The sequence below is a fragment of the Rhinopithecus roxellana genome, chromosome 2, assembly GCF_007565055.1.
Source record: "Rhinopithecus roxellana isolate Shanxi Qingling chromosome 2, ASM756505v1, whole genome shotgun sequence".
NCBI lineage: Eukaryota > Metazoa > Chordata > Mammalia > Primates > Cercopithecidae > Rhinopithecus > Rhinopithecus roxellana.
Genome location: NC_044550.1, coordinates 133,873,492 through 133,886,351, shown reverse-complemented (window position 1 = coordinate 133,886,351; position 12,860 = coordinate 133,873,492). Strand labels below are relative to the sequence as shown.

Below are 12,860 nucleotides of genomic sequence, written 5' to 3'. Positions count from 1 at the left end.
GAAAGATAAAAATGAATTTCCTAATTAGATTAAAATCTAAGTATAACAATTTGTAAAAAGTAAATATGGGCTAATAGGATGTGATCTGGAGAAAACTGTGGATTTAGGTACACATAGTTGCAAACTTTACATTTAAAAACAGCACTCAGAAAGATAAATAGGAAACTTGGGGAAATATTTGTAATATACATAAGAGACAAAAGATTAATGTTTTTAATATATAAAGAGAATCTTAATATTAATTTATAAGAGATGGAAGGCCACAATAGACAGCTATCTACGGTATGAGAATTTCCCAAAGATGAGTTAGAGGTGCCCTTGAAGCACAGTGGCGGCCCGTGTCACTCTGTAGGCAAAATCACGTGGCTGTGAGTTGGATTTATAGGCTTAGGGGTTTGCACACAATTGCACATTATCATTTTTGCCTTCTCCATGGACATTCCAAGCCCGCTAACCGTTGCCCTAACCTGCATTTCTTGTTTTGATGACTGCCCCAGCATCCTATCCTTTCTGCCTCCAGTTTTACTCCCTACCCAGCCCATTGTCCACGCTGGAGTGGTCTTCCCTAAAACATGAACCTGCCTGCTTTCTATTCTTGAGGGGCCCCCATTCAGGATCCATCAGGAAAGCTGATCCCTGCTAACCATCTCCCAGGGCCACTGGGTGCCTTTGTTTTCCATTACGCTCTGGTTTTGCACATCCTGTTCTTATCTTACCTGTTCTTTGGGCAACTTATAAACCTCCTGCTGGACCCTGACCAGCATCTGCACTCTGTGATGCCCTAGCCCTCCCCTGGCCAGCTAGTTGTACCCTTGGCTGTGGTCCTATGCATTGGATCATTTATTAAAGCCTGGCACTGTGTGAAGTTGAGATTAGTCCTCTGGATGGCACTTAATCCATTTTTGTTGACATCGGAATAGAATTGTTGAACTGGAAGAGACCTTAAAGATTATCTAGTCTCACTTTCCCATTTTAGAGTAAAAACCTCTGGTCCAGAGGCTCTGGGAACTGACCAGGTTCAGAACTCAACACCATTGCAGTCAGAATCATGCTGTGTGATGCGTTCTCTACTCCAGATGCTATTTGCTAGATTGGTAAATTAGCAAAGCTGCGTTGGTAAGTGTGATTGTCTCTGCCTGTGATTAGCTTTGACATCTCACTCTTGCCAGAATTATCAGCTGGGAGGCCGAGGGTCTCTTTGCCCTCAGGACTGCCCCTCAAGGACTGTGTGACAAGGACCAGCAAGCCACTCACCCCTCTGCTTCTTGGGTCTCAAGCTCAAAGTAAAAGATTTCAAGTAAATGATTCGCAGACTCTGTTCCAGAGAAAACATTCGTCATCTCCCATGTTCATCAAGCACTGTCTGTGTTTTGAAGGGTTGGGTGGGTGGGATTTAAAATAAGGCCACTGTGGGCATTTTGAGGAAATGTCCTCTCCTTACCACCACCCTCCACATACAGAAAAGTTGGAAGAACAGAATAGCTTCATGCCGTAATCCCACCAGCAGGGAGAACCATTGCTAACATGTTCGCATCTCACCATCCACAAGGCTATGAATATATTTAGTACATAATTGAAGTCAAACTCTGTAAACAATTCTTCATCAGGCTTTTGTAACTTGGTGTTGGATTCTGAGCATTTAAAGCATTCATTTTGAAAGGCCTGTTTATCCAGCATCGCTCTTCATAAATGCAGTGACAGAATTCATCAAAGGCATCTGCTCCTGCTAATATGTGATTAAAGGGGTGGTAATCGTGGATGATTCTTTTCCAGAGACAAGAAGGAAAGTAAGGAGGACTCTAGGGGATGGGAAGCCGGGATAACCATCTTTTTCTTTATTCTTAGACAATGAGGTTTAAGGTAAAGATGCTCTTTGGAATCTGAACTTACAGTGATTCTCAGTGGAGCTTGGCTGTAGCATGTTTAAGGGAATCTCAGAAGTATGATTAACGTGGGGCTGATTCTGGTGCTCTCAGCCACTTCTGGTTCTGGACTTGTCACTGCAGCGGTGGGTGCTACCAGCATCCCAGCCCCCGAGCTGGATTCAGGGACATTGTTGGCTCCTCCTGTGTCTGGTCTCTTACATATCCATTCCATCACAACACTCCATTGACTCTGTCTCCTAGTCTGTGCTCTTCCCACCAGCCAGTAACAGTAGTAGTAATAGCGGCTCAGATTTACTGACTTCTTTGTACCATAACCCTAAACATTAGGCACTGTTTGTGTGTGCGTGGTAAAGTACACACAGCATAGCATTTACTGTTATTGACAGTTACTACATTCACAGTGTTGTGCAGCCATCACCACTGTCTGCTTCCAGAACATTTTCACCTCTGAAAGGAAACTTGGTGCCCATTGGTGACTTCCCATTTCCTTCTCCCCCAGCCCCTGGCAACCACTCCTCTGCTTCTGTCTCTGGATTTGCCAACCCTGTACATTTCAGATAAGTGGAATCACACAGTATGTGTCCCCTTTTGTGTCTGGCGTCTTTCACTTAGCATCACGTTTTCAGTGTTCCTCCATGTTGTAGCATGCACCAGAACTTCATTCCTTTTTATGGTGAATAATATTCCATTTTATGGATATACACATGTTCTTTATTCGTCAGGACGTTTGGCTTATTGTGAACAGTGCTGCTGTGAGCATTCGAGAACAGATTTTTGTTTGAATACCTGTTTTAAATTATTTGGGGTGTATGCTTGGGGGTGAAATTGCTGGGTTGTATGGTAATTCTGTTTTTAACCTGTTGCCTCTCAGAGCTGGGGAGAGTAAGCCTCCCACAGTGTGGAAGGGGGTGGATTTAAGAGTTGAACCCCCATCAAAGGCCAAAGTCCATGGTCCTTGCTGGCGTGTCCTGTTGCCTCCTGCAGCCTCTTTTCATGCCCCCCATTTCTCTCTTGGCATCCAGGTTTACCTTCCTCCAGGCTGAAGTCATAAGGCGTCCAGAGTTACCTTTCTAAAATACTGATCTAACCATGTTTCTTCATGGCTTAAAGCCTCTCCGTTGTTCCCCTGATTCCCTTAGGATGACACAGCAAATCCCTAACCTGCTCTCGAAGGCCCTGTTGGGCTGGGGCTGCTTCTCTTGCCAGCTTCAGGCCCTGCTCAGGCCAGTCCTTCTCCAGGCTCGCCCTCCCCCTGGCCCAGCTCATTCTCCTCTGCCCACTGGATCACCGCTTGGAAAGCCTTCTCCTGTCCTTTGAGCTAGGAGAGGAGCTCCCCCCTCTCCCTGAGTCCTCCAGGCTCCCCAGCCTCAGCCCAGGCACACTGTGGCATCAGCATCTGCCTGCCTGTTCGTTCCTCTGTGGGACGTGAGCTCCTTGAGCAGGGCCTGGCTCTGGTTCCTCCTTGTTCTTCCAGCACCCAGTACAGAGCTCCATTGACTCCAGTGAGTCAGGCAGGTGTAGTGTCATATCCAGACACGGAGTCAGTCCTGGCAGCCCACTTGATGTGTCCACTTTAATAGAGAGTTTCAGGGAAACAAAATTATAGCAAACCTTGATTTCTGCACATGTGAAATGGATGTAAGAATTCTGCACTTAAAATACTGTTTGAGGCCAGGCGTGGTGGCTGACGCCTGTAATCCCAGCACTATGGGAGGCTGAGGCCAGCGAATTATGAGGTCAGGAGTTCAAGATGAACCTTGCCAACATGGTGAAACCCCATCTCTACAAAAAGTACAGAAATTGGCTGGGCATAGTGGCAGGTGCCTGTAATCCCAGCTACCCTGGAGACTGAGGCAGGAGAATTGCTTGAACCCAGGAGGTGGAGGTTGCAGTGAGCCGAGATTGTGCCATTACACTCCAGCCTGGGCAACAAGAGCAAGACTCCATCTAAGGAAGAGAGAGAGGGAGGGAGGGAGGGAGGGAGGGAGAGAGAGAGAGAAAGAGAGAGAGAGAGAGAGAGAGAAAGGAAGAAAGAAAGTAAAGAAAGAGGAATAAAGCCTGGTCTGTGGACAAAATTAAAATTTGAAGGGATTAGGAAGGCTTTTGGCCAGAGACTCAGGAGTTCCAAAATCTGCCTTGCTACTACTCCCTCACCCCCAAAAGGTGAGCTGCATACCCAGAGTGGGAATGAAACTGTTAACAGTGGCACAAACCCTTGATGGCTCGATGCAGGGCTCCTGATAAAGGGCCAGCCTAGGAGAGGCAGGTAGGGTGTGAAGGCCACTAACCCCAGCTGCTGGATGTGAGTCTCGGGTCTACTACTTACTCTCTCTATGACCTTGGGCCATTTTAAAAGCTTATTTCTACAATGACATTATAATTTATAAAGTGGAGGTTAAAATAGTTCCCATCACAGAGTATTATTATGGAGATTAAAAGGATTAATACATGTAAAGCACTTGGATCCATCCCTGGTGCTTAGTATCTACATAATACATGTTCTCTGAAATGACAATGGTAATGGTGATGCTGCCGCTGATGGTGTCATGATGGCGTTGATGGTGGTGGGGGTGAAGATGATGGTGCTGGTAATGTTGATGATGTTGATAGTGATTATGATAGTCATGGTGAAGATGATGGTGATGGGATTATTGATGATGTTGATAATGATGGTGGCTATAGTAATGGTGGTGGTGGTCATGGTGGTGATGGTGATAACGAATTTGATGCTGCTGCTGATGGTGATGGTGTTGATGGTGATGGAGATACTGGTGATGTCGGTAATGATGGTGGTGATGGTCATGGTGAAGGTGATTGGCATATTGATAATGTTGACAATGATGGTGGTGATGGTCATGGTGAAGATGATGGTGATGAGTATGTTGATAGTGATGGTGGTGATGGCCAGTGTGAAGATGATGGTGATGGGGATATTGATGATGTTGATAATGATGGTGGTGACAGAGATATTGATGTTGATAATGATGGTGGCTATGGTAATGGTGGTAGTGGTCCTGGTGGTGATGGTGATGATGAATTTGATGGTGATGCTGCTGACCATAGTGTTGATGGTGATGGTGAAGATAATGGTGATGGTGATATTGATGATGTTGATAATGATGGTGGTGATGGTCATGGTGTGGTGATATTGATGATGTTGATAATGATGGTGGTGATGGTCATGGTGAAGGTGATTGGGCTATTGTTAATGTTGACAATGATGGTGGTGATGGTGATGGTGAAGATGATAGTGATGGTGATATTGATGATGTTGATAGTGATGGTGGTTATGGCCAATGTGAAGATGATGGTGATGGGGATACTGATGATGTTGATAATGTGGTGGTGATGGTCATGGTGGTGATGGTGATGATGAATTTGATGGTGATGCTGCTCGTAGTGATCATGATGGTGTTGATGGTGATGGTAAAGATGAAAATGATGGAGATATTGATGATGTTGATAATGAAGGTTGCGATGGTGATGGTGGTGATGGTGATGATGATGATGAATTTGATGGTGATGCTACTGCTGATGGTGATCATGATGGTGTTAATGAAGATGTTGATCATGATGGTGATAGTGAAGATAGTGATGATGGGGATATTCATGATGTTGATAATCATGGTGGTAATGTTAATGTTGGTGATGATTATAGTGATAGTAGTGATTATGTGGAGCCTTCTCCTCATAAAATTACATATTGAGATTTTACTCTTCTTTGGTCATTCTTCACTGAGGAAGATTGAAGAGTAGAGGCGTTGTAGGCAGGGCAGGACCTAGCGTAATTTAACAACACAGATAAATGAAGAAAGTGAGGGTCATGAGTGGGTTTGCCCCATGGAGGTAGTCCCTGCCTGGATTTGCTTGTCTCTTGGTGTCAGAAAGCAGGAATTGTAAGAGAAGGGGGTGAAAGGTGATGGGATCTGCAGAACTGGCTCTGGTTTTTCCCTCTTCCTAGATCCAGGCTTCCATTCCCACAACTGTGTTGCTACTTTAAGCATTGATTTAGACCCTGCTCCACTGAACTGCCCACAGTACCTCTACTCTTCAGTTTCTCTTGGCAGTGCCCTTGTGGCAAAATGAAAGTAAGATCTCAAGATGTGGATTTAGAAGGTGGAAGTGGAAAGAGGAGGAGATTTGAGGTAGCCTGACTCAGCTGTCCATTTCCACTTCATGAAGTAGGAAGGAGGGAGACAGAAGGGGAGAAGGAACATACGAGAGAGTTCTTTTGCTGCCTTTTACAGTAGAGTGATGCTGCCCATATGTAATGTCAATCATACAACTAACTTCTACCATGGTATGGGAGATTAGGATTAAAAACATTTTAGAAAAACATGCAGCCCCCTGGACAGTAAGTAGTGTCCAGCTTTAGTGGGGCAAACGTAGACATTGGAGTCCAGCAGAGCTAATTCTGTTTTAGTTGTGAACTTCAATTAATTTTTTAATATCTTTGCATCTCCGTTTGTCTGTCAGTAGAACAGGGATGATACGTGTTCCATGGGATTACAGAAGATTGAATGAAATAAAGTTTATGAAGCATTGTGTTAGTGTCCTCAGGCTGCCATAATAAATCTCCACAAGCTTGGTACCTTAAAACAACAATTTAATTTTCTCACAGTTCTGCAGGCTGGAATTCTGAAATTAAGGTGTTGGCAGGCAGGGCCATGCTCTTTCTAAAGACCCTGGAGAAACATCTTCCTTTGCCTCTTACCTTCTGGTGGCTCCAGAAATCCTTGACATTCCTTGAAATCCTTGGCTTATAGCTGCATCACTCAGTATCTGCCTCCATCTTCACATGGCCATCTTCTCTGTGTGTGTCTACAAATCTCCCTCTCCTCATGAAGACACAATCATTGGATTTAGGACTCACTGTGACCCAGTATGACCTCATCTTAACTTGACTACATCTACAAAGAAAATTTCTAACTAAGGTCACATTCATAGGTATTGAGGTTAGGACTTCAACATGTCTTTTTGGAGGGCACAACTCAGCTCAACTCACTACATTTACCTAGCCCGGAGATTGGCGTATTGTAGGTGATCAAAATTGTTAATCCCCTTTACCTCCCATTCCTTCTTCTCGAAGATGAAAAGACAAGTTGTTGCCTTCTTTGAAGGTAAAGGAGATTAACAATCTTGAAAACAGATTGCTGATCTTTAACTACTGTGTTCTTTTACAGACAGATTTTTTTTTTAGTTTCCTTTCCATTAATATTTTGACATAACCTCCATGCAATGTTATTTATGTTTATTCAACTTATCGATTTTTTTTCTTGTCTAGTACGTACACAGTCAGGGCTCAGGGAGCAGAGGGACATGTCCAGAACAAATGGAGTACTTGGATTTCATTTTGGTGCTAATCAAAATTCAAGATTTAGGATCAGGAGGATGTTAGAGCAAGAAAACATAATTGGTTCTCTGATAGTCTCTGATAACAGCCTCTGTGGACAGAGGCTGATTTATCAAAGGCAAGTTATAAGTGGCATCACACTTCGATTCAGGTTTCAATAAACATTTGAACTGAAGCTCCTGTTTTTGATCTAACTTAGCTTTGACAGTCTAGAAAGTCAGGGTGGCCTCATTGGTCTGTCAGAAAAAATGTAACCTTGACTACTGTCTGCATTATGGCCACAAGAATGAGGAATAGGCTAATTGTCTTCTAGCTCCTAAACAAAACATTCGGTGGCCCCTGGTCTGGAGTCATTTTAAATTAAACTAATTGTCACAGGTTGGCTTTTCTGGAGACAGATGCTGATGCAGAGTTTGGGGTATAATATGCTTTCCATTGTGCAGAGAAGAATTATCATATCCAGCTGGAGGCTGCTATCCTTAGAAAAACTTGCTTACAAGATTGATTCTGGGCTGGTGACTGGAAACTTGAATTTCAGGATTCCCATCTTCTTAAAACTGATAAGAGTGGCTCCCTGTGCCTGAACTGTTTTTTACATATAGTATAGTTTATGCTGATTACTTGCTGTTTTTCTTGGAGTATGAAATTTTGGTACATGCCAGGGTGCCTATGTGATCAACCTTGAATATAAACCCTGGACACTGAGTCCCTAATGAGCTTCCCTGGTAGAAAATATTTCACATGAGTTGTCACAACCCCTCGCTGGGGGGATTAAGCACGTATTTTGTGACTCCTCTGGAGTCTGGAAGCATGTGCCTTGTTTACCTTGGACTTTACTACATTCTTCCCTTTTCTGACTTTGCTTTATATCTTTTTGCTGTAATAAACCATACTTGTGAGTGGGATTGTATGCAGGTGGCCTTGGGGACCCTTGGTACAATTAGTGACCCCTTATAAAAGGAAACCGAAAGGAGCAGGATTGAAAATAGGAAGAAGTGGAGTTGTGATTTGGGTTGACAAAGCCTCAGCAGTCTGGGTGATTTTCATCTATCAAATTTGCCTTTACATTTTTTTTATAATCATCATCGTAATAGTAGTAATAATAATTATTATTGTCTCTTATTACACAAGTAATACATACCCATTGTAGAAATATTAGAAAACAAGCATAAAGAAAGTGAAAAACGTCATCAAGAAATTACATTCAAATAAAATTCTGGAGGATTTTCTTTATAATTTACACATGTATATGTATATATGCACATTATTTTTATTTTAGTGAAATGGAGATTATACTGTGTGTATTTTTTTGCAAAGTTACATTAGTATATAAGCCTTTTATATATTATTAGAAATGTATTCAAAAATCTTCTTTTAAATGGTAGGATATTCACACCTATAGGGAAAAAGGGGAAATCTTAAAAAGCACCCAGAAAACAAAAACAGATCCTTCCAAAAGGTCATCAGGCACACTTCTGTCAGAAGACAGTGGAGTGGCACCATCAACATTTTGAGGGAAAGTTATTTTGAGCCTTGAATTATGTAGCCAGCCATACTATCAATCAAACTGAGAACTAAGTGACAGTATTGCCAGATGTGAGAAAAGAATATCTTCTCTAAACAAACTTACTTGAGAATAAATAGATACTTAGGATACTTCATCAAAATAAAAAAGAATTATCCAAGAAAAAGGAAGAAATGGGATCCAAGAAACAGATTTTCTTCAATGAGTAATGCTGTGACAATATAGAAGGCAGTGAAGGAAAAGAAAATCTCTCTGTGATACCAGAACACCTAGAAAGTAGCCAGGTCTGATTAAATCAGAAAGTCAAAGAACTCAGGGAATGATGACTTTAAGATAAAGTAAATTTGACTCCCTGTAACAGATAGTATTATTAAGAACATGGGTTTATGCTAGGAAGAAAAAAGATAGGCCGTGAAAAACTTCAGGAAAAACAAAAAGTCACATGAGGAAATGCTAATTCACACTGAAGCAAACTAAAAATGTAGCCTGATTTGGAATCATTGATAAAGTGTGAGAAAAGGGACTGAATTAGGAACATACTCCTTTGAGGGGCAGATATTTAGTGACATAGGATTGGATCCAATTACTTTACTCTGCAGTGAGCAACATTTGCCTAATCATAATAATATTGTCTTGTAAAATTTGTAGTTGCTGGAATTAACCTATAAACAATAATCAGGATTGAATTCTGGTTGCAGAACAAAATATATATCTTATAAACCTAATAAATGCTGGAAGGCAGAAGCAGGGAAGGAGGGGTGGGGGTAAGTGTGGGCCACTAATCTCACCAGTCAGAAGACAAGAGATTTTCTCTAAGTGTAATACCATAAAAATTGGGGTTTAATTATTTAATTTAAAGCTATAGAGTGTAGTGGGAAGGTGAGGGTGCCATGGGTTCTTCCTCTGGCCTTTGCAAAATTCTGCCCATGATTCGCAAAAAATGTCATGAATCCTTTGGATTATCATGTATTTGATTTGGGAACTTAACATTCTTGAGTGTCTGTGATGTGCTAGGCTTGGGGCTGGATGGCACTATTGTGTGCAGATCATCATGCCTCAGGTCTTTCTTTGAAAGACTTGTCAAGCACTGAGGAAATTCAGGCTCAGAGAGGACCAGTGAGGGACTCCAGGCAGCCAGCTGGTAGCTGGCAGAGCAGGACTCAAATGAAAGTGAGTCCCCTGGCTCCCCACTTGGTCTACTCTGACACTGGATCATCTGTGTGGCCTGGGAGACCTGCAGTCTGACCACGCATGAATCCTGCTCTCCTCTTGTCTCCGTAGGTTCTGCCGCACCATGGCCTCCATGCAGCGGGGTTCTTCATTGCCTTCCTCCTCTCCCTTGTGCTGACCTGGGCTGCCCTCTTCCTCATGGTTCACTATCAGTGTCTGAAGGGAAGCATACTCACCAGACATCGGGTGAGTCTGCCCTCAGGGTGGTTTGGAAGATGGTGGATGTGAGGTTGAAGTTCATCCCCCATTTCTGTGGGTCTCAGCCCTGGATCCCCCCATCATCATCACTGAGGGAGCTGTGCACAAAAACCCATGCCCAGGGCCCACCTCCAAAACTGATATTTGTTCTGGGATGCATCCCCATCATTCTTTTTTTTTTCTTAAGAGCCAGGGTCTTGCTGTGCTGCGCAGGCTGAGTCCACCAGCGATTCATAGGCACAGTCACAGAACACTACAACTTGGAATTCCTGGGCTTAAGCAATCCTCCTACCTCAGCCTTCCAGATAGCTGGGACTGCAACTACACACCAACATGCCTGGTTTAGTCATTTTTAAAACTTCTAACCAGCAACCATGTGGGAGAACCCCTGCAGCCATTACCCCATGCAAAGGCCATCACCCCACACACAGCCCGTCACCCTACAGGTATCCCATCACCCCACAGGCAACCTGTCACCCCATAGGCATCCCGTCACCCACATGCATCCCATCACCCACACGCATCCCGTCACCCCACAGGCAACCTGTCACCCCATAGGCATCCCATCACCCACATGCATCCCATCACCCCACACACATCCGGTCACCCACATGCATCCCATCACCCACACGCATCCCGTCACCCCGCATACATCACCCCACACACAGCCCGTCACCCACACGCACCCCATCACCCACACGCATCCCGTCACCCCACATGTATCCCGTCGCCCACATGCATCCCGTCACCCCACACGCACCCCGTCACCCCACACGCATCCCGTCGCCCACACACATCCCGTCACCCCACATGCATCCCGTCACCCACACTCATCCCGTCACCCACAGGCATCTTGTCACCCACACACATCCCGTCACCCCACACACATCCTGTCATCAACACGCATCCCATCACCCACACGCAGCCCATCACCCACACGCACCCCATCACCCACACGCATCCCGTCACCCCACATGTATCCCATCGCCCACATGCATCCCGTCACCCCACACGCACCCCGTCACCCCACACGCATCCCGTCGCCCACACACATCCCGTCACCCCACATGCATCCCGTCACCCACACTCATCCCGTCACCCACAGGCATCTTGTCACCCACACACATCCTGTCATCAACACGCATCCCATCACCCACACGCAGCCCATCACCCACACGCACCCCATCACCCACATGCATCCCGTCACCCCACATGTATCCCGTCGCCCACATGCATCCCGTCACCCCACACGCACCCCGTCACCCCACACGCATCCCGTCGCCCACACACATCCCGTCACCCCACATGCATCCCGTCACCCACACTCATCCCGTCACCCACAGGCATCTTGTCACCCACACACATCCCGTCACCCCACACACATCCTGTCATCAACACGCATCCCATCACCCACATGCAGCCCATCACCCACACGCATCCCGTCACCCACACGCATCCCGTCACCCACAGGCATCTTGTCACCCACACGCGTCCTGTCATCAACACGCATCCCATCACCCATAGGCAGCCCATCACCCCACATGCACCCCGTCACCCACACGCATCTGTCACCCACAGGCATCTTGTCACCCACACACATCCCGTCACCCCACACACATCCTGTCATCAACACGCATCCCATCACCCACACGCAGCCCATCACCCACACGCATCCCGTCACCCACACGCATCCCGTCACCCACAGGCATCTTGTCACCCACACGCGTCCTGTCATCAACACGCATCCCATCACCCATAGGCAGCCCATCACCCCACATGCACCCCGTCACCCACACGCATCTGTCACCCACAGGCATCTTGTCACCCACATGCATCCTGTCACCCAACACACATCCCATCATCCACATGCAGCCCATCACCCACACGCATCCCGTCACCCACACGCATCCCGTCACTAACATGCATCCCGTCACCCACACGCATCTTGTCACGCACACGCATCCCGTCACCCCACATGCATCCCGTCACCCAAACACATCCCATCGCCCACAGGCAGCTCATCACCCCACATGCACCCCGTCAACCCACACACATCCCATCACCCACACGCATCCTGTCATTCACATGCATCTAGTCACCCACATGCATCCCGTCATCCCACATGCATCCCATCACCCACAGGCATCCCGTCACCGACACGCATCCCATCATCCACACACATCCCGTCACCAACATGCATCTCATCACCTACATGCATCCCGTTACCCCACATACATCCCGTTACCCACACGCTTCCCATCACCCACAGGCATCCCGTCACCCACACACATCCTGTCACCCACACGCATCTTGTCACCCACATGCACCCCGACACCCCACACGTGTCTCATTACCCACACGCACCCTGTCACCCCACATGCATCCCGTCACCCACACGCATCTTGTCACCCATATGCACCCCGTCACCCCACACGTGTCTCGTCACCCACACGCACCCCATCACCCCACATGCACCCCGTCACCCACACGCATCCCGTCACCCCACAGGCATCCCATCACCCCACAGGCATCCCGTCACTCACACGCATCCCATCAGCCACACACATCCCGTCACCTGAGACCAGAATTCCAATTCAAGTAGTTTATGTGGGAAGTGGTCTCAGGACATAAGGGGAGGGAGTGGGAAGTGAGGCAGAAAGGGAAGGTG

The 12,860-nt window shown here is 46.1% G+C and overlaps 1 protein-coding gene across 4 annotated transcripts in view; it reads left to right on the top strand.

The window, feature by feature from the left end:
• Positions 1 to 12,860, top strand: part of EVC2 (EvC ciliary complex subunit 2) — a 164,807-nt gene that overhangs the window by 39,638 nt on the left and 112,309 nt on the right. For 3 of the 4 annotated variants that reach the window (XR_004055663.1, XM_030925850.1, XM_010370055.2), the window contains exon 8: positions 10,046 to 10,180. The exons of the other annotated variant lie outside the window; for it this stretch is intronic. Coding sequence is in view for 2 of the 3 variants with exons in the window: in XM_030925850.1 (XP_030781710.1) it covers positions 10,046 to 10,180 (135 nt within the window). In the remaining variant the exon portion in view is untranslated. The remainder of the gene's footprint in view (positions 1 to 10,045; positions 10,181 to 12,860) is intronic. 4 annotated transcript variants of the gene reach the window in all.